This window comes from Acinonyx jubatus, chromosome B2 (genome assembly GCF_027475565.1).
Source record: "Acinonyx jubatus isolate Ajub_Pintada_27869175 chromosome B2, VMU_Ajub_asm_v1.0, whole genome shotgun sequence".
Taxonomy (NCBI): Eukaryota; Metazoa; Chordata; class Mammalia; order Carnivora; family Felidae; genus Acinonyx; species Acinonyx jubatus.
In genome coordinates, this window is record NC_069385.1 from 16,212,111 (window position 1) to 16,234,453 (window position 22,343).

The 22,343-nt window shown below is 45.5% G+C and overlaps 1 protein-coding gene and 1 long non-coding RNA gene across 11 annotated transcripts in view; one reads left to right on the forward strand and one right to left on the reverse strand.

Annotated features, from left to right (window-relative positions):
• LOC113598624 (uncharacterized) overlaps positions 1–16,725 on the forward strand; it is a 41,625-nt gene extending 24,900 nt beyond the window's left edge. Inside the window, exons 3-6 of one of the 4 annotated variants that reach the window (XR_008298266.1) lie at positions 5,729–5,829; positions 9,191–9,287; positions 12,010–12,121; positions 15,800–16,725. This is a non-coding gene — a long non-coding RNA (uncharacterized LOC113598624). The remainder of the gene's footprint in view (positions 1–5,728; positions 5,830–9,190; positions 9,288–12,009; positions 12,122–15,799) is intronic. The other 3 variants (XR_008298268.1, XR_008298267.1, XR_008298269.1) reach the window with 3 other exon arrangements.
• PLEKHG1 (pleckstrin homology and RhoGEF domain containing G1) overlaps positions 1–22,343 on the reverse strand; it is a 227,080-nt gene that overhangs the window by 10,652 nt on the left and 194,085 nt on the right. For all 7 annotated transcript variants that reach the window (XM_053222103.1, XM_053222101.1, XM_053222098.1 and 4 more), the window contains 8 exons: positions 19,314–19,445; positions 16,351–16,533; positions 16,162–16,257; positions 15,883–15,969; positions 9,654–9,687; positions 6,562–6,657; positions 4,457–4,495; positions 2,449–2,471 (listed from right to left, as the gene is read on the reverse strand). In XM_053222103.1, coding sequence (XP_053078078.1) covers positions 2,449–2,471; positions 4,457–4,495; positions 6,562–6,657; positions 9,654–9,687; positions 15,883–15,969; positions 16,162–16,257; positions 16,351–16,533; positions 19,314–19,445 — 690 coding nt within the window. The remainder of the gene's footprint in view (positions 1–2,448; positions 2,472–4,456; positions 4,496–6,561; positions 6,658–9,653; positions 9,688–15,882; positions 15,970–16,161; positions 16,258–16,350; positions 16,534–19,313; positions 19,446–22,343) is intronic.

Genomic DNA, 22,343 nt, shown 5'->3' on the forward strand with positions numbered 1-22,343 from the left:
AATAAAACTAATTAGTTGAAACTTTGGACTTTGGAAACTGATATTTTATATCAAGTAAATCACCAGAAGAACTGAAGAAACTCTTAGATTTAGAAATAATCAGTATGAGGATTTAGCACAACATACAAGCATGTGGTTTATACGTCTCACTAGAGGCATATATGTCTTCACTAGAGCCGTGAAGAACATTTTTTTTCCCATGGTTTTTCTACATTCTCAGCATTATGGCTATTTATAATGATACGAGAATAGCTACCACTTGTGGAGCATGTGTTTTGTTCTAGATTCTGTACTAAGCACTTTTTTTTTTTTTAAGATTTTATTTTTAAGTAAATAATTCACCCAATGTGGGGCTCAAACTCATAACTCCAAGATCAAGAGTCACACACTACTGACTCAGCCAGCCATGTGCCCTTGTATTAATAAGCACTTTTAAAAACATATTTTTGTGGGGCACCTGGGTGGCTCAGTCGGTTAAGCATCGACTTCAGCTCAGGTCATGATCTCGTGGTCCGTGAGTTCGAGCCCCGCGTCGGGCTCTGTGCTGACAGCTCAGAGCCTGGAGCCCGTTTCGGATTCTGTGTCTCCCTCTCTCTCTGACCTTCCCCCTGTTCATGCTGTCTCTCTCTGTCTCAAAAATAAATAAACGTTAAAAAAAATTTTAAAAACCACGTATTTTTGCATTTAATCTTTATGACAATTCTGTAAGTTAGAAAACTAAGTCTTGGTAAGGTTAACAACTTGCCTGTAGCCATACAGCTTAGGAGTGACAGAAATGGATTTGAATCCATGTCTGAATCCATAGCATGTACATGATCTTAACTGCCCCCCCCCTTTTTTGCTCTTGCTCTCTCTCTCTCCCTCCTTCCCGTTCTCTCTCTCCCCCCACCCCCGCCACACACGTTCATACATATACACATACAAAAGGCCTTGGAATATGTACTCCGGGAGAAATGTTAAGCTATTATGAAGAATGTTTCTGGAGCGCCTGGGTGGCTCAGTCGGTTAAGTGCCCGACTTCAGCTCAGGTCATGATCTCGCAGTCTGTGAATTCGAGCCCCGCGTCCGGGCTGGGCTGACAGCTCAGAGCCTGGAGCCTGCTTCGGATTCTGTGGCTCCCTCTCTCTCTGCCCCTCCCCTGCTTGTGCTCTGTCACTGTCTCTCTCTAAAATAAACATTAAGAAAACCCAAACAAACAAGAGTATTTCCTGTTATAAACTCCTCAGTCATCAGTAAGTCTATCCTCCTTACATTCGGTATTGTTCATTAGCGTTAGGAGACAGAACTTTACCACTAAGAAAAAAGTACATTGCTTTACTTCTCCCATACAGAGACCTGGCTTGGATCACTATTGTTGAAAATTTCCAGTAAGCTCTTGAGATCCCATCTTTAGGACCAACAGAGTGATCCCCCCCGACTGGTACTGAGCAGGGCTCAGTGGTCCGAGGTCTGAGTTTGGCTGCCTTAAAGGCGAGGGTACCCTCTGTGCTGTTTATGAAAACAAACAAACAAACAAACAAACAAAAATCAAAAGCCCGTGCTGGATTTCAGGACAATAACCCACTAATATGTTTCAAAAGCTTCCAAACAAAAATATGTACCTCCTGAAAAAAATCCGCATGCTCCAATCTTAAGAAAGTTACTTCGGGGGAAGACTGTTGATTTTTAGACATTTTACTGTACTTAATGGAGGGATAATAAACACTTATTAATAGAGTTGCTTGGGCCCTGTGCTAAGGAGTGGTACAGTGGAACTGTGGAAGAGCTCTTTGTAACCACATCCTCACAGATATAAGACATTACACAAGAAACCACAACCAGTTTTCGAAGACTTACTAACTTAGACAATTGGTCAGCAGCCATATTAGACATGATCCAGGTCAGGATACAAGATCTGTGCTTCGTAGGTAATAAATTCGGATATGCATCTTTCAAAACAGCACACCATTTTTATTCCCCTTCCTCCAACCTTTTACCGGAAGAAAAATGAAACTTCACATAGTGAAGCTTCATTATATTGACATATGACCCTACGTCTCCTACCAACAGCGGGACCATATTCTTAGGAGATCCCTGTGACCGAAGGCTAATGCTTTAAAAAGGGGGCAACGTTTGGGACGCAGGAGCCTGGGTCTGGTGTGCACAGACGTGCAGGGCAATGTGGGGTGGACCCCACTAGCATTCAGGGTGCAAGCTTTACAGCTTAGGTAACCTTACAGCTTTGGAGGTGAGAGGTGGGACAGAGGGATGAAGAAATCATTGCCTTGGTTCTGATAAATGAAGCAGGGGGAGGGAGGAGGTTATAAGGACGAGTCCTTACTTAAATCTTACCTCAAGATGTGAAATAACTGTTTACACTTGGAATATAGACCGGGGATGAGATATATAAGGGTACTTTAAAGGGTCCCTCAGTAAACATTTCAAAATAAGAAATGTCATAATGCTTACCTTTTGGATGTCTTGTGCTGTTTCTGAAAAATAAAAAAGGTTTAAACATTTTTTTTTTGAGGTTTAAAAATGTAACTCATACATATGTAAACACTCCTCTTTCACAGGACTTTAAAACTTGCTAATAACGGAACCCTGAGAGGCTTTTGGGCCGTCTAGACCTAATTTTCAGAAAATGCCACTCGGTTTATCCTGGTCATATATCCTGGATTACATGTAAAACAACTCTCCATACATCTGCGTGTGAAGTATCTTTCTGAATCCCTACGAGCAACAGACCGATTCACGTTAATACGTTCCACAGCCTTCCTCCCAAATACGTATTACCTGAAATACCTGCCCTAAGCCATGAAAATCACTTAAACATAAGACTATGCTGCTGCTAATTTTTAAACATTTACTGGTTTTGACTGCAAGGAACAGACAGCATTCATCACTGGGGTCACCTTGGCGCTGGGCTAAGGAGTGGTGCAGGTGGGTGTCTGGGGGGGGGGTGTGTACAGCCACATCCTTACAGACGCCCTTTCAGATCACCTGATGACGTGTGTATCATCTTCAAAAACTGTTTAATTACGGAAGCATATACAGGAAACAGGGATCGAACCCTCTCCACAAATCCCACCCTGTGGAAATGACCATACTTGCAGACTGATTGATGGTCCTCTTTCCTGGTCCCATACCCACTGACACCAGCCCACCACAATACATGGTTTTGTTTTTAAAAGAAAGGTGCAAACACAGCATTGCATTTCCTGCTGAATGTATATAGACACTCTGGTCAGTAGATAGGGAGGTACTCTATTGACAACTGCAGAATATTCCACGTACAATTTACTTAACTCTTTCCCACTGGATGGGCATTCGAGGTGCTGTCCTATTACAAAGGCTGCAAAGCACGCGCACACGCACGCACACACACACACACACACACACACACACACACACACACACTGATCTAGCCATACTTGTGTGAGTACGTCTATACAGGAAGTGTCCTCATGAAATTTATAAAAGTGAAAAAAAGCGGAATTGCTGAGTCCAGGGCAAACACACATTTTAAATTTAAATGGCTTTTGCCAAATTCTGCTCCAAAAAAGTTAGAGAAATTGATACACTATTCATTTCAGAGTGCCTGTTTTTCTAGATCTTTTGGTGGAGTTTACCGATTTCACCCCAGCCCCCATTTATCTCCTGTAAATGTATCATTTTTCTGGGGCGCCTGGGTGGCTCAGTCGGTTGGGTGCCCGACTTCAGCTCAGGTCATGATCTCACGGTTTGTGGGTTCGGGCTCTGTGCTGACAGCTCAGAGCCTGGAGCCTGCTTCAGATTCTGTGTCCCCTTCTCTCCCTGCCCCTCCCCCACTTGTGCTGTCTCTCAAAAATAAAAAAATGTAAAAAAGATTTTTAATGTACGATTTTTCCGATTACTAGCACGGATGACTATTTACATATTTTATTGGCAGTTTGTGCTTTTTCTGTGAAATGCCCAATTATGGTCTCTGCCTTTTATTTTTATTATTAAATTTTTTATAATGTTTGTTTATTTTGAGAGAGAGAGAGAGACAGAGCATGAGCAGGGGAGGGGCAGAGAGAGAGGGAGACACAGAATCTAAAGCAGGTTCCAGGCTCTGAGCTGTCAGCACAGAGCCCGACCGATATGGAGCTTGAACTCACGAACCATGAGATCATGATGTGAGTTGAAGTCAAACGGTTAACTGACTGAGCCCCCCAGGCGCCCCTCTCTACCTTTTAAAAGAGTCCTTTGTCTCTTCTTTTTGATATATGGGATTTCTTTACATAATAGGTATATTAATCTTTTTATGCCGGGTTATCTATATTGCAAACATTTTAAGTCATTTGGTTTTATATTTAAAAACAGGACACTATTACTTATAGAAGTCAATCAAATGTATCAATTCATAACTCATCTGGTGTTTATTTTTTTAAATATGGTTTAACTTAGTGGACATCAACAGGAATGAAAAAAGGAAAGATATTTTAGGACTTACCACTGGTCTTCAAGACTTTATGTGATCTTGAGGAAGGTTCTAGGAGAAAAAAATAAGATCAGCATCATTTGCAAAACCAAATCAAGATTTTTTTCTTTATAAGTGCATTATTAGTTTATAGGCAAATTAACTGAGCTCTATTTTTTTTTTTAATCAGATACACATGAAACCCATTGCTTAGAGACACTCGACAGCAAGACACTCACTCCGACAAAACCGGAGGATAAAATTTAGGCTGTGCAGGGGGCCCTGGGAGGCTCAGTTGGTGAAGCATCCAACTTCGGCCCTGGTCATGATCTCACGGCTCCTGAGTTCAAACCCTGCATGGGGCTCTGATCTGACAGCTCAGAGCCCGGAGCCTGCTTTGGATTCTGGGTCTCCCCCCCTCTCTGCCCCTCCCCTGCTCACGCTCTGTCTCATTCTCTCTCAAAAAAATAAAGATTAAAAAAAAAGTTTTTTTTAATTTAAGCTGTGCAATCAGGGGTTGCACAACAGAAAACCACCCTCCCAACAATCAGTAGAGCAAATTCTTTAGCTTTAACTACCACCTATAAGCGGACAGTGTTCAATTTTATATCCTTAAAGCGGACCCTCGTCCCAGGCCTCAGACCTCAAATGCTAACTGCTGATCTGACATTTCCCCAATGTGCCCATAGACCAAGCAAAACCAACATGCCTCAAACTCACCTGTCTCCCCCCATAACTGTTCTTTTATCCAATTTCTTATCTTGGTTGTCACTGACATTACCCACCCAAGTTAGGTGCCGGGACATCATTCAACGTTTCTCCCGTATTCATCCATCACAGTCCTGTGGGATCCCAATAATGCCACCCCACTCCCCCTACCCCCCAGTGTCTTAATCCAGGCTCTTGTCCTCTCTCCTCCAGACTAGACAGAATGCCTACTCCAGTTTCTACGTCAAACCAGAATTCCTTTTTTGTATTAATTAAAAACATTCTTTAAATGTTTATTTATTTTGAGAGACAGAGAGAGAGAGAGAGAAAGTGCGAGCGAGGAAGGGGCAGAGAGAGACGAAGAGAGAGAATCCCAAGCAGGCTCCGTGCTGTTAGTGCAGAGCCCAGCGCAGGGCTTGATCCTGTGAACTGTGAGATCCTGACCTGAGCTGGAATCAAGAGTCAGTGCTTAACTGACTGAACCACCCAGACGCCCCCAGAATTCTGTATTTAAAAGGTATATATCCCATTGTTTAAAATCCTTCTGTAGCTTGCAGGATCAAGTTCACACCTTCTGTGATTAGGCCCCCTCTGCAGCTCCAGCCACTCCTCCTTCCGGTTTACCTTGCATGCCTGTACCTCTACCCACGGCTTCATCCGGCCAGGCTGAAGAACCGGCAATAGCGGTCCGATCTAAGGTACGCTGGCTCCAGCCCCAGGGCCTTTGCACATGCTATTCCCCGTCTCATCTGTCTCCTCAGCCCCCAGACTCTATCCCAGGTCCCCTGCTCTGGGAAGCTTTCTCGCCTTCCTAGAGAGTTAATCTCTCTCTTTCCTTGGCCTCTCCCTCTACTCAACCTCCAGCACAGCTCCATTATACGGACCGGTACTTCTTCACCCTTGTTGACTCCCACTGGACTACAACCTCCTCGCAAGCAGGAATCACGGGTATTATTTATTCTTGCATTCCCAGTCCTTAGCCCAGCACGGGGGGTTAGGTGGGTACTCGATAAATGCTGATTCAAATGAAAAAAAAAAATATCTGAGGCCTAAGAGAATGCTACCTGGAGTCTGGTTCAGCAAACATGTGCTAAAGGGTTAGGTCTGAATGATCGTTTGTATGTGTTGTTGATAGGATACAATTTTTCCCCAGTGTAGTAAATAAGGCTTTAAGTACCTGCAAGCTAGTGGTAAGAAGCTATGCAAAGAGGAATCAGTGGACTGATAGTTTTACATTCCCTGGGAAATAGATACACAGAAAAGTTTTAGAACGAAAGCCTGACAGTCCCATCTTAGGGCAGCTTCCAAGGTATTCAAACTGGCCGTGAGCTCCGACACCAGAAGGGAAGTGTGTTTTTCGCCAGACTGAAAGGCTCTTTCATTACTAGTCCCCCCAGATAATTAGCTTTTGATCACCGCATCCTATTTACCAGATTTTCTTCTCGGCCGATATGGAGCAGTACCGTCTCTAGAACCACAGAATGCTTTAGTCTCTCCCTCGGGACTGTAACAGAAACCGGGATAGTCTGAAAAGAGAACCACATGCACCAATAAGAATGAGGTGTTCAGCGACTTCTCAGAAAGTTGGTACGGCTTGTTCTGGATATCTGTGGGTTTATTCTTTTTCATCAGACGTGGGATAGTCTCTCCTTCCATTAACTGGTGTTGACTATGTATCACGGGGACTTCCAGGAGTCTGTCCACAGGGACGTGTGCCTTTCTGGCACACGTGTGCGCTCTCTCTCCCTCCCCCCCCCCCCACGCACGTGCACACGTACATGCTCTCTCTGCAGTCTCCTTTTTTGCTCATTAGCAGAGAGAGCCATAGCCATTGGCTTTACCCTTTGCAGAAAGTTACTTAAAACGTGCAAGGTGTGGTTAGCCTCCTCCGGCCACTCAGGGTCCCAGGCAACGCGCTGCCCCCACAGAGGGCAGACGGTTCTGTTAAACATCACCACAGCCGAACTTGCTCACGAGGCCCCAGACAGACAGTGGCGATGAGCCACAGAAGAGACTCTGTCAAGGCCAAGCCATCCGGAGAATCCCACTGAAGCACGGTTTCACGAGGTGTCTGTGCCTGGCGTGGAGGATGTCAGGCTATTCCTGCCCTCCGGAAGCTGGCCTCTGCTGCAGTGACTCTTACCATCTTTCTAGACACTGCGAACATTTGATGAACGCTTTGGGTTCATCACTGCTGAACAACGTCCTGCGAACATTTGATGAGTGCTTTGGGGTCTCTTACCAGAAAAGGGATTTTCATTTAATTTCAGAGTTTATGTCTTTCTGCCCGTCTAAGGAGCACACAGGCTTCAGATTAAGAATATGGGGTCTATCGCTTCTCGGCCTTTTGGCCGAGATCAAGTGACGGATATGGGGTCTAGGGGCGCCTGGGTGGTTCAGTCGGTTAAGCGTCCCACTCTGAATTTTGGCTCAGGTCACGATCTCGTGGCTCGTGAGATTGAGACCCAGGCTGGGCTCTGCACTGACCGTGTAGAACCTGCTTGGGATTCTCTCTCTCCCTTCCCCTCTCTCCCTCCCACACACACTCTGTCTCAAAAATAAATCAGCATTAAAAACAAGGAAAATCGGGTCTAATCCTAAAGCACTCCAGCATATTCAGGGATTATCTACACCCTGAAGCCTAAGGGTAAACAATTTTAGGACACGGCTATCGTGGAGTTAAGGCTCTTCAGAGGGTGTCTACAGTTCGAGAGGGTTCTAAGAATTGTAAAGACCACACACTTTTGTCCAATGTCAGTAGCAAAGGTACACAAATGAGGTCACTTGGCCCAACGGACTGGCCTACTCTATTTCCTACCCAGACAAGTCCAAAGTCAAGGTGGGGCAAATGAGGTGATTTTCCTGGGCTGGGCTGCTCTAGCCTAGTCCTGGGCCTGGAAGAAAGCCACGTGTCACCGATTAGTGGCTTGAAATAATTCTGTGTGTGCACTCAAAGAATCTTAATGGTGTCCATGAACCAGCACCCAGAGGCTGAGAATGAGGAAATAGTTCTATTGAATGAAGTTTGTCATAGAGATAGGGGCTTCTTCAGACCTCTTTCTCCACCTTTCCTCCTAATTCTTTCTGTGTTAGACAGATAAACTTATTTTTTTGTTTGTTTTTTATTTATTTTGAGAGGGAGAGAGAGAGAGCCCAAGCCGGGGAGGGGCAGAAAGCGAGGCAGAGAGACAGAATCTCAAGCAGGTTCCTCACGGACAGTGTAGAGCCCGATGTGGGGCTTGAAGTCACCAACCATGAGATCATGACCTGAGCCAAAATCAAGAGTCAGATGCTTAACCGACTGAGCCACCCACGCACCTCCCCTTTCGTCCTAACGTTTACATGCCCCTCCATGACTCTGCCTTCTCTTTAGAGCGTTTTTATTAAAAAAATAATAACCCTTTTCTCCCCCCCAATGTTTATTTGAGAGAGAGTGCAAGCAGGGGAGGGGTGGGGGGGGGGGGGGACAGAGAATCCCAAGCAGGCTCTGTGGTGATAGCAGTGAGCCCGATGTGGGGCTCCAACTCCCAAACCGTGAGACTTACGACCTGAGCTGAAGTCACACGTTCAACTGACTGAGCCACTCAGGCGCCCCACCAAAAAGTCTTCAAGAGCTTTCCAATGAATAAAATGGGCGGGGGTGGGGGCGTTAGAGAAGACAGGGCAGCAGGCCCCAGCCTAGCCTTCTAGTTGGGGTCACGTCCCATCATCTCTCAGGAGCTGCCGGATATGAAATGGGGGACCTCAGCCATGTGGGGAGGAAGCTTATCTTTCTCCCTCACTAACGCCTCTTGCTTTCTCAGCAGAGTTAACCGCCAGCAGCATGGAAGGGACGTGAATCAGTATTTGTACCTGGGGAAAGATGCCTCAAAAGTAAGTTATTTCAGATGTGTTAAGTACAAGTTTTTGTTTGGCCCGGTTGTCAGTCTCTGAAATCACTGATTCTCTTCGTAGTCTATTTAATCTGGGAGAGAACAAGAATCGATAAACGGTGTTGAGCCAGGTTTTATGTTCTAGGAAAGACCTCACTTGTATTCATTTTTTGCCTGTTTTTATAAGCCTGGAAATACAATCCCGTATGTGGAGCAGTGGTAATTCTCAAATATGAGCTGCATCGGGGAAACCATTCACTGTCTCGTTGGCATGATCCTTGCAGGTAATCAACAGGTTATCCTTCAGTGGGGTGCGGCCAGAAATGTATGTAAAACCTTGAGTTTTGGTGGAGGCGGAGGGGAGGGTAAGAGTTGACCTTGGAAGCGTATGTTACATTTGCAGCTGACACAGAGATCTGGACATGGGGCCGGCCATCAGGCGACTCATAGATAAAGCAGCGAAATCCATATACAAACGAGTCAATGCGTAAGGAAAAGAGGATACCCTCCGCCAGCTCCACTTGTGAAAACAGTGAAGAAAGAACTGTGCTTTTCTTACAATTGACATTTTTATACACTTTAAGATAGAAAAGATGATAGATACAAGTAGACAAGAAGGTTTCAAATTGTATTAAGAAAACAAAACTTACGAATGGCATCCATTTCAAGTATCGCTTGCTTGGCCTGTAAGAAAGAAAGTGCATCTATAACTACAATTACTCTTTGTTTTTTCTTTAAACTACCTATCGCTATCGTGAGACAGGTCTTGTCCCACCGGAATAAGGGATTTTTGAAAAAGCTTTAAAAAACTCCTTATTTCTTTTAGGCATTAACACACAGTTCAAGGGCTTCAAACAGATGAGTGCCTCCTGTGGATCGCACGTGCTGCACGATCAGCAGAGCTAAGCTTACAGCCTCCATCTGGAAGGAAGGAAGGAAGGAAGGAGAGAAGGGAAGACAGAGAGGAAGGAAGGAAGGAAGGAAGGAGAGAAGGGAAGACAGAGAGGAATGAAGGAAGGAAGGAAGGAAGGAGAGAAGAAGAGGGGGAGAAGAAGGGGGGGAGAGAGAGAAAAGGAGAGGTGGGAAGGAGGAAGTGGGGGGAGCCTTTCACTAAGGTTTCTAAAACCCGGCATCTGGCGGTCAGCCCATTATAAAATGTAGATCCTGGCTATTCAACCCTGATCTACTGAACCAAAGGCTCAAGGGATAGGGGTCTAGGATCCATACCTCCAGCCTTCTCCAAATCACTGGGGCCTTATAACTGTTCTGAATTGTTGCAAAAAAGATTGCTGGGAGTTTCCAGTTTTCCTCTGTCCAAATGCTCTGTGATTATCCTTAGCTACCTCTCTTGGCTCTCTCTAGCACGCCTGTAACTCGTCTCTCCCGTGCCCTAGAGTCTCCCAGGCAGGGGGAAGGGCCCTGAGGACACGGTTTGCGACACGGCTCTCGTGCTTTCCTAGCTGGAGGTGTTTCCTTAGCCACAAATGGCAAGACCGGACCTACCTTTCAGAGTTGCTACTAGGCTCAACTGATACGCACTAAACGCAGCGAAGTCACCACCCACCCGCCAAGGGATTGGGCCAGATAAACCTTGACCGGGGCTTCCTTCACACATCTTTCTCCCCACCTCAACGCTCACAGCTTTACTGCTTTGGGGCTTCTGGCCATTGTCCCTGTTGCCAATGTGGTTAATGTTTAGGGAGATATAAAGAGATGGTTAATGGGGCGCCTGGGTGGCTCAGTCGGTTAAGCGTCCGACTTCAGCTCAGGTCACGATCTCGCGGTCCGTGAGTTCGAGCCCCGCGTCGGGTTCTGGGCTGATGGCCCAGAGCCTGGAGCCTGCTTCCGATTCTGTGTCTCCCTCTCTCTCTGCCCCTCCCCCGTTCATGCTCTGTCTCTCTCTGTCTCAAAAATAAATAAACGTTAAAAATAAAATTAAAAAAAAAAAAAAAAGAGAGATGGTTAATGACCCTGACATGAGTCATTTTGCCTGAGGATTCAAAGAGGGAAAAAAAATTAGTTTAGGTAGAACTCCTCTCACATCATTTTCATTTTTCAGGGGTCGTGTAACGTAACTGACGGACATCAGACTAAAAATCACCTTAAAAATAATTTTTCTTGTATTTTGCCGCAATCCGTGATAGCACAGTGAAAACATTTGGGCGAACTGGTAATGTTTAGGGCTCAGTCGGTTAAGCGTCTGACTCTTGATTTTGGCTCAGGTCATGATCTCATGGTTTCTGAGTTCAAGCCCCACGCTGGGCTCTGTGCTGACAGTGCGGAGGCCTGCCTGGGATTCCGTCTCTCTCTGCCCCTCCCCTGCTCACACTTATGTGTTTTTTCTCTCTCTCTCTCTAAATAAATACAACAAACTTAAAAAAATAAAAATAAATGGTAATATCTAGTTTAAAAAAAAGAGGGAGGTGAAGGGGTGCCCGAGTGGCTTAGTTGTTTAAGCATCTGACTCTTTTTTTCAGTTCAGGTCGTGATCTTACAGTTCGTGGGATCGAGCCCCACATCAGGCTCTGTGCTGATGGTGTGGAGCCTGCTTGAGATTCTCTCCCTCCCTCTCTCTCTGGCCCTCCCTGCTCATGCTCCCTCTCTCTCCCCCAAAAATAAAGTTAAAAAAATAAACAAATAAAGGAGGAGGAAGGTTTAAAAAAAAAAGGCTTGTTGAAGCCACCCTAAGTCTGAGATAACAAATGCATATATTTTGTAACACTGATATTTTTATCATATATTCGGAGTTTGCAATGACTAGTTGGAATTACTTTCAAACGCCAATGTGAGCTCAGTTTCTGTGAAGCACCCTTAAAGGACCAGGTGATTATATAAACTGCAAAAGCCTCTACCTTTCTATCTTTATTCTCAACCAGGACGAGAGTGAGTTTATACACTACGTATATGAATAAACACAACGGCTATTTCCAAGAAGCTTCCTGGTATCTATAAACTCGACTTGACGAACTCGGTATTTATTTTTCCTGTCTTGACATTTCATTTCAGGAAAGTACAATTCCCACATCTTCCTCTAGGAGTCAGCCAGGGACCATCGCCGAATTAAAGGAACTCAAGGAAGCTGGGAGGAGCCACAAACACGAATTTCCATCAGCTTGTGGTAACACTGTTAGAGGGCTGTGATGCATTTTTTGATGTTCACAAAAATTCCTCATTATGCATTTCTTTTACCTAATAGGAATACACAGATTTTGAAAGCTTTAGAGAAAAAACAAATAATAAGAAAAAGCCTTGAAGAAAGAAGTGGACAGTTTAGCTTAATAATAATCCTGCTTCAATAAAGTAGAAAATTATTATCACATTATAGGGGATGAAGTCTATTAAATAAGTGAATTTTCGTTGCCATTGGGGGCAATATGGTTAAGGCTTGCCCTCCGCAGCCAGCCAGACCTGTGTCTGACTCAGGCTCACTCATGCACTTGCCACATAAACGTGGGCAGTTCACTTAATGTCCCTGACCTTCTGCTTTTACTTCTCCATAGTGGGGTGAGTAAGATCTTTCTCGTAAGGTGGTTTGCTGAGGCCGAACTAAAGACACAAAGCAGTTAGCCCACTGTACGTGTGTTCTAGAAGTTGTGGCGGAACAAGTAATGCTTCGATTGTAAAAGGGTCACGGTCAGGGTCAGGAATTTGGGTACAGAGATGCACCTGCCTTGTGACTGTATTCATCATTTTAACGCACAAAGGGAAACCCCCCTGGAACCCACACATCTTGTGTAGGAGGAAGAGGACAGGTATGTCAGCTAGTCTTGCTTTGTAACGGCCTTTCAGAATCCTCCGGCAGTTCTGATTTTCCCAGTTCACCGGTGAACCAGAGGTGGGGCATGTCAAAGACACTGGGTCATTGCTCAGAAGGGCATTCCGAGGCACAGGGCCAGCAACCCACTAACCAACCATGAAGAAAACGCCATCACCTCTCTGCATGAGCTGTACCTTCCAGCTCTCGACACTCCGATGAAATGAGACTCATGCTTAACTCAAAGCACACACCTTTGCACACTCACTTCCTGGGCACAAGATCATTGCTGACAGCCCCTGAGAATGAGCTTCGAGTGCTTCTCAAAATACCCAGAGTGAAATGGACTCTCTTTTCTCCGCAATGTTCATGTTTCTTATTTCCCCCTAGTTCTACCCCCATGGCCGTCATCCCACTTTCTGTTCCACGTCACTCCCGCCCCGCCCAGCAAGGACCATGTCACCATCCGTTGTCACCGCTGACAATGTATTCTCTACCCTTACCTCACGCCACTTTTTCTCTGACAACCTTTTCCTCCACTCCAGAACAGCGACACACAATCAGAAGCGGCCCCAGGACCTTAGCAGCACGGGGAACTGCTTTGCTTCTAAGGCAGGGGCTCTACAAGTCTCTACTTCAGCTACAGACCTCCGTATTTCCACCTGCCCACCTTTGGCTGCTGTTGTGCCGGTTCCTGGACTCTATAGCCAGCAGTCCTTCAAGCCATGCCCAGTCTCCTGGGTGCCTTCCCTCTCCGCTCAGCCCGGAAATCACGCTCGGTCACCGCACCCATGTGCTGATTAGCACCCACCTTCCCCTGTCCTGTTAACCTTCCCCTGTACTGGTTCTGCTGACCTTCACCTTGGGGAACCCACCTGCGCTATGGTTCCTCAACACTTGTTTCCAAGTTGCTGAGCAGATTTTTAAATTACCTCACCGCACTGATCCACGGTGACCCCCTTCATTGGGTCTTGGATGCACCCATCCCTGTAGTTATCCCTGCACACGGGACCACTTTCTTTAGCAAGTGTTCTGAGCCTTTCCACTTTCCCTCAGGGGCCCAAACCCCCCTGGGCGCCCCCAGCCCCCCAGCCAACAGATGACATCATCGCCAACCCCAGGAAAATCCAACTCTCCTATCTTCACTCAAGTCTGTCTCAAAGGTTCTCTCATTTGTCTTCTTTCTTCCCAAGACCAACCTCGCACCCAGTGCTCCTGATCCCACCCTCCCCGCTCCCCAAAATGGCTCCCAAAGAGCATTCCTCCGCTCATCTTTCTGCTCTCCTTCCCTTTCTCCTTCCCTCCGCCGACAGTCACGTCCACGGTGTGCTTCACCTGCACCAAGTGTCTCACTCCTCAAACCACCGCCTGGTAAGTGTTCTGAACTGTGTTCAAGAAGTCTGTACCCAGTCTGCCTCTTCTCATTTCTGCTTTTTTCCGCCACGCACTGCAGTCTCTCCTTTATCTCTCGGTTGCCAACCCGTCTATCCACTCTTCTGTTGGAGTCTGCCTCGCCCCCTGCAGCCTTGCAGACGGTTGCCCCCTCACGCTCTCTGAGATCCTTTTCTTCCTCTGTCAGCACAGCTTTCTCCTTGGGTTTTCTTAGGGCCTCCCACCTAACCCCTCTTGGTGGTGCTCTAGGTCCCCACCCGCTGGCAGATCACTTAGATGTTGGGATTCCCAGGGCTTCTTTCCTTCACGGGCTTTCATGGGCCATCCTCTCAAAGCTCGGGGCCTCAATCGCTGTCTGTGTCAAGAGAGCCTCCAGGCCCGCAGCTTCCAAGACCTGAATTTCCACCTGGGGCCGACCCGCCTCCTCCTCGCATGCACTTGTGAGAGCTTCTCCTCACTCCCATCCAACTGGTTCCTCTCCTTATCTCAGAACTCCACACTGTCCTCTGGGCTCAACCCCTGACTCATGCTTGACTCCCATCTCTCTCTTTCCTCATGCGCTTAGTGGGTGACAGACCATTGCTCAACCTCCCTGAGAGCTTTTGCACCTGCTCCCCCCCGCCGCCCCCCGTTGCCGTGGCTCCCCCGAAGGGCCCCTCGTCTCTTTGCTAGACTACTGTGGCGGCTTGCTCATTCTTCTTCCGCCTCCAGTGTCACTTCGTCAACTCATCTGTCACACGGTTTCTAAAGTCACCCTTTCAGAACACAGGGGCCACCCTGCCATTCCTTCCTCCGAAGCCTCCGGTGTTTTCCCACTGCCGATGCACTCGGACTTCTTAGGCCTTCAAGACCTTCAGAGCCCAGCGGACTGCCTTCCGCTTGTCTGGCCTCACCTCCTACTCCATCTCCTGAGGATTCAGCCCTTCCGCCAAGGCACGGTCTGTGAGCTGTGAACATGATGCCCCCATTCACAAGGAAGGCATTTCCTTCCTTTCCTTATTCAACTGTAATTGAACACATTATCCTTCCACAACACTTGGTTTATACCTCTGTTAATTCTTCCTGGTTAGCAAACAGTTCGTTGTGTGTATAGCTACCTCCCTCATCTACAAACTCCCTCACAGCTGAGTCTGTATTTTCTTTCCCTTAGCATTCCCACAGAACCTCAGCTAGCTCTATTCACAGTAGCTGCTTAGTATAGCTTTGAATACTTCTCATAACTGTACTCTACTATTTCTCTAGAAATTTTCTTGTAGTCTTTTCCTGATTTTTTCCTTCCTCAAGCCCCAAAACAAAATATAACAACCACAATAAAAAAAAAAAAACTTCCACAATCTCCCTATATGTGAATCTTTCTTTAAATGTTTATTTATCTTATTTTTGAGAGAGAGAGAGAGAGAGTCAGAGCATGAGCGAGGGAGGGGCAAAGAGAGAGGGAGATACAGAATCCAAACCAGGCTCCAGACTCTGAGCTGCCAGCACAGAGCCCAACGTGGGGCTTGAACCCACAAACCATGAGATCGTGACCTCAGCCAAAGTCAGATGCTTAACCGACTGAGCCACCCCGGTGGCCCTGTGAATCTTTTTAACATACATGGCTAATTTAGTTGATCCCATAAATATCCTATCTCCCCATTTTCTTTATTTTAGAGTTGAACATTTATTGCCATCAGGCTGCCTTCTAGGACTTGGATGACCTTACATTTTATTGTTTGTGGACCTCGGCACCTTACCTTAGCTGGGATTTTTGCCGCATGGTTCTCCAGGATCAGTCTCTTCAGGTGCAGAACCCACAGGCGCTTGTCTTGCTGGGATTTGGCCTAGCGGAAGGAAATGCGGACGGTCAGACGACTCACGTCTCCACCACGAACGAGATTCAGACACTCCCATAACCCTCTGACGAGACGGGAAACACACCGTGTGGCCAGAAGGCTCTGGAAAGGCCGGCTGGCCCACGGCGCCCATCGTTTACAAGAGCGAGCCCTGCAGGGAGGGGAGGCCTCTGCTGTTACCTGAACCGTGTGCTGCAGCTTGGGGTTCTTATAGTGGAAGACGCTGAAGCTGAGAGGCTCCTTTGGTATCACTTCCACGAGCATGAGGTTGCCACACTGAGCAGGAGAGCAGAGAGAGGGTGAGGTGCACTTGGAGGAGAATGGGACGAGCGGCCGAAGCCCTTGCCCATGGCCAACATTCAGACCTACCAGGATATGAGCTTTGTACGTAAACGTGTCGTCTCTCTTCTTTGTGATCAGAAGCAGCTTGTCAAAGAGGAAGAGCGTCCGCTCATTCTTGGCTCGCTGGATGCGAAAGGTCCCTTCGAGCACCAGTTCCCCATAGCTGGTCAGGTCTGGCCCCTTCCAGTTAGTGAGCAGACTCTGTATCTCCTGAAAAAATGACCATTCTGTGTGATTAAACAAGAGATGGGAAGCCATGGAAGAGAGGGAAAGGTCTCCCATTTGCTGAATCTCAAGAGTGGTGTCTGAATATTCTATGACAGGGCCTAATGGGTCTATTTGGCATCCAATGGTGTCTAATGATCCGTGACCCAAATCAACATTTAAAAAAAGATTTTTTTTTTCAATGTTTATTTTTGAGAGACAGAAATAGAACATGAGTGAGGGAGGGGCAGAGAGAGAGGGAGACACAGAATCGGAAGCAGGCTCCAGGCTCCGAGCTGTCAGCTCAGAGCCCGACACAGGGTTGAACCCACGAATCAGGAGATGGCGACCTGAGCGAAAGTCGGAAGCTTAACCGACTGAGCCACTCAGGTGCCCTGACCTATATCCACATTTATGGGGGTTGTCACATAAGGGTTAACAGAAATGAATCGAGTTGTTAGTTGATGAGTTGCCAATTACTTATTTCTGCTCCTTGATAATCCCTCTCCTGTGGCTGATGACAGCAGTTATGCCTCTCAAAAGCTAGGTAAAGAGGCGACTGGCATGTGACCTTCTCAGAGAGTCATCCTTTCCTTGACTTTCTCACCCATATTCTCTGCAGAAAACCTTCAGAGCTATTGCTGTGGAAACCTTTTTCCAGAAACTGAAATCCATACCACATATAAGTAACTCGAAACTAAAGCCTGTGACAAATCATGTAAGAGACATCTTAGAAATTTCCTGATGTTAATCCCATTTATTTGGGGAAAGGAAATTAATTTCATTACCATTATGTTTTTAATGGTGCTCGCTAAATATAAATTGAGAGCATGATCCTGAGGTATCTTTGGGATTTTACTGTGCACCCATACCAATGTTCTTTAAGAAAGCTGATTTTTTATTGTTTTGAAAAATGAACATATTCACAAAGAGCATTTAATTAAGCGGCCCCCATACAGGACAACCCAAATGTCCATGGGTTGAAAGTGGAAATGGATGGTAATGGAGATAAAAGTCTGAGCCTGAGCCTGATTTAGCAATGCCTGCAGAATGCCAAACAGATTTACAAGGTCTAAAAAAACAGTCATTTAGCCATTTCCGAATATGCAATAGATATTAAGTCCACAAAACATCTGGATGATGAACTATTAAACCTTTTCTTACTGTTACAAAAAAAAAGACATGACCTGAAAGATGAGAATGTTGCCTTCCCTTGATTTTTGAGAGTCTATTGCATCACATCATACTCTGGCTGCCTATAGATGCATCTTATGGTTTTGCTTAAATTTATAAGCTGAATAATGTATCTTTTTTCCTGAGTTTCCACAGATACTCTACACAGCATGGAGTCACTTTGGGCTTTTATGTCTCACTCCAGGGACACGAAGAAGCCTGCCACCAGCCTCTAGACCAACATAAACATTTTTTTTTTAAGTTTATTTATTTTTTTGAGAGAGAGGGAGAGAGAGAGCAGGGGAGAGACAGAGGGAGAGAGAGAGAATCCCAAGCAGACTCTACACTCTCAGTGCAAAGCCTGATGGGAGCTTGAACTCACAAACCGTGAGATCATGACCTGAGCTGAAATCAAGAGTTGGATGCTTAACTGACTGAGCCTCCCAGGTGCCCCTAACCTTTTTTTTTCTTTCATGTTCATTTATTTTGAGAGAGAGCAAGAGGGATGGAGAGAGAGAAACAGAGAGAGAGAGAGAGAGAGAGAGAGAGAGAGAGAGAGAGAAAGAACGAATGGGGGAGGGGCAGAGAGAGGCAGAGAGAAAGAATCCCAAGCAGGCTCTGCACTCTCAGCGCAGAGCCCAATGAGAGCTCGAACTCACAAACTGCGAGATCATGACCTGAACTGAAATCAACAGTTGGGCACTTAACCAACTGAGCCACCCAGGCACCCCAACCTTTTATTTTTAAAAAGTGCATTTTTTTATGTGCCTGGGACACGATCCCTGGCTTAGCATTTATCAAAAGTTCCCACAGATTTAGGGTCCAAAATGTTGGTGCTGGAAGGGGTCTTCGCAAACCCCTGGTCTGTCTTATTTTAGAAAGGAGGAAACTAACACACAGTAGACAGCCTCCTCCCGAGTAGAACACTGCAAAGGACCTGCTTCCAGACTTAGCTCTCCTTTGTCTGGGTCCCGGCCCCATCACCACCCATGGACCACCTCACAATTCTGCATTAACTAGTGAGAGCGGAAAAGAGGCTGAAAAACCCTTTCAACAGCTCGGAAGAAAGCTGCTTCCAGCAAGAATTACTTCTTTGTCATTAACATAAGGTAAGGAAGGGCTTGGGAGACTCCAATTTTTTATTTAAAAAAAATTTTTTTTTAATGTTTTTATTTATTTTTCAGACAGAGAGAGACAGAGCATGAACAGGGGAAGGGCAGAGAGAGAGGGACACACAGAATCCGAAGCAGGCTCCAGGCTCCGAGCTGTCAGCACAGAGCCCGACGCAGGGCTTGAACTCACAAACCGTGAGATCATGACCTGAGCCGAAGTCGGACGCTTAACTGACTGAGCCACCCAGGTGCCTCAAGGGAGACTCCAATTTTTAACTTGGGTTACTGAAGGGGTTCCAAGCAAACTATTAGTTTAAAAGTTATAAAGTAACTTCTCGTAAACACCGCGGTAAACAGCGATCAGTATTAGCCATGTCCCGATCTTTCTTCAGATGTGATGAAGGCCACGGGTGACATCCAACGCTTGAGCAGCCTTAATACCTGATGTGGAAAGTGATAAGAAGTCAGTGTGCCAGCGGGGCTGCCGTTTGGAGGGTTTACCTGTAGCCGGACCGCGTGTTCGTGTTTCCTCTTCATGTCATTGATGTGCCAGGCCACTCGCTGCATCGTGTCAATAGCATCAAGCACCACATCATAGCCTTCTGTGTCCTTGTCAAGGTGATTTTCTATTTCCTTGGGGGGGAGAAAAAGGAGCTGGCCATTTTCATTATTTTTCTCCTATCGCCAATGAAACATAGTACCTCTATGGCACATTCCTCATATATTATTTTTGCCTATTTATTTACACATGAGCAGCGTGCCTTAAAAGTTTGAGATAACTTACCAGAGATACCTACAACAAAGTGGTAAGATAGGGACGAAGACGGGGCTAGGAAAACCAGCAACAGAGTAGAATTTCATGACGAGGAGGATAAAACAAAATATGATAGAGTCCATTAAGTCTCTTAGAGATGTTACAGTAGATACAAGAGTTGATATTATAGTTGGAGACTGCCGAGTTTCCTGGTAGCCAATGTAATATAAGAAAAAAGAAAACAGGGGTGCCTGGGTGGCTCGGTCCGTTCAGCGTCTAACTCTTGATTTTGGCTCTGGTCATGATCTCATGGTTCATGAGGTCTGGCCCCATGCCGGGCTCTGTGCTGGCGGTAAGGAGCCTGCTTGGGATTCTCTCTCCCTCTCTCTCTCTGCCCCTCCCCTGCTTGTGTGTGAGCACACACACACACTCTCTCTCTGAAAATAAATAAACATTAAAAAATATTTAAAAAAGAAAACATACTTTTTTTTTTTCTCCCAGGGGAAATAAAATGTCTCAAGCAGGATTTCATATGTAACAGAGTCAAACACAGAGCGGCCATTATCTTTAAAAGTACCTCTACAGCAAGGGCCTTTTCATGTAGTCAAGGCTTTAAAGCCCAAATGAAGTTCATAAGCACTTAGCACTGAGTTTTGCAATCCCAGGGGCACAAAAGGGCCATGAGCTCTGCTCCAATTCTTTCCAGCACATAAGACATATGTCCTTAGCCTTCTCAAGAGCCTAAGGACAGGGACTATTGTATCATTTATTTAATCTTTTATCTACTCAATAGTAACTACGGAAGAGCTGGGTAGTCAATACATGCTTATTAAGTTGAAGCTCTATCTTTTTACAATGACAACAGTAACCTATATACATACATAAAACAGTAGGAAGATATTATAATTAATTAGATCATTTCTAGGGCATCTATGATATGCATGAACATTAAGTCCAAGGTTGGAGATTGAATCTCATGGTATAACTTATGAAAGTTAGTTCCATTATTTTATAGTCCTACCTCATAAATCTCTGTTTACTTTTACTAAATACTCAAGTTTTCCACCTAGCTAAAAACTGGGAAAGAATTCACATTTTCTTTCTACACTTCAACTCAGCTGTTGGAAAGGTCCTATGAAACCATACCACTAAAGTAACAACTCCCAGGTAAGCTTCAGATCAACAGCAAATTAACAAAAAATAATAATTTTTGGGGCACCTGGGTGGCTCAGGTGGTTAAGCGTCTGACTCTTGATTTTGGCTCAGGTCATGAGCTCACAGTTCATGGGATCAAACCCCAAGTCTGGTTCTGCTCTGTGGGTGGAGCCTGCTTGGGATTCTCTCTCTCTCTCTCTCTCTCTCTCTCTCTCAAAATAAGTAAATAAACTTGAAAATGATAATTTCTTCTTCTGGCCTGAGAGGCAATCCTGTTCAAGGACAAACAGACTCAGGAGTACAGAGTGTATTCTTGTGCGGATCTTCATGGATGGCTACACAACTTTGAAGTGATGTAAATGACACAGAAAGAATGCTCTAAATCAACCATAAAAGCGAAAATACTTCAGAGGCAACCGGAAGTTAATTTTCAATTAATCTAACCACTGTTCTTCTGTACCAACCGCTACAGACTGAATGCCTGTGTCCCCACAAAAGCCACATGTTGAAGCCCTAACCCCCATTGGGCCCGTATTAGGAAGTGGGGCCTTTGGGTGGTGATTAGGTTATGAGAGTGGAGCCCTCATGGATGGGATTAGTGTTCTTATAGTAAAAGGCGAAAGATTTATACGATCTGAAGAGAAACCAGAGTATGGGATTAGTGTTCTTATAAAAGGGATCCCAGGGAGCTCTCTTGCCTCTCTCCACCATGTAAAGAAACAAGGAGCTCGCAGTCTGAACCCAGGACGGGGATATCACCAGAACCTGAACATGTTGGCACCTTGATCCTGGCCTTCTAGCTTCCAGAACTATGAGAAATAAGTTGTTAAGCCCCCCAGGCTATGGTACGTTGTTACAGCAGCCTGAACTAAGATACCAGCTCCTTATTTAGAGGGTAAGGGCCATTTTTCCTATTAATTACCTCTTTGTAAGGACCTTGTTACGTCCGACATGCTTAAGTAACTGCTGTCTTAGACGCTGCTTGGCTAGAGGTTATATTTAGAGATTACTGAGATGCACTAGTCTTAAATGCTATATTAGCACAATCCAGCGGAGATCTATCCTGGGAGAGGTATTATTTATTTGAGAGTTATTTGGACACTGATTTAGCAAATTAATCCTCCTAATCTAAGAGGTCACTAGTATTAGTGTGACAATTAAAGTAATATCCCTGATGTGGCTTCATAGGACACAAGATTCTCCAAACGTGAGCCACCCAGGAAGACAGACAAAGCTGAGAAGTTTCTAGCAAAGTTGGACCATAAGCTTCCTTAAAATTGTAGATGTGTGTGAACTGAGCAAAACTGGAATGATTATCCAAGTGGGAAACCTGGAATCATTTAACAAGAAACATAAATTGCAGACGTGTTGATACAGAGAAGAGCTCTGGATTAAAATATTTTTAAGAAAAGGTTTTTAATGGAGTACAAAAATAATAAAACAAAAACAATAGCTCATTTTTATGGACTGCCTGTGAGGCACAGTGAACATGGACAACTTACAGGATTTGAACCCAGGCAGGACTGACCCAGTGTCTGACTCCTAACCACCGTGCCATGCCTTCCTCATATGATAAAGGCGATCGAATCCTACTTACTCAGTGGAGATTATTTGCAACAAAA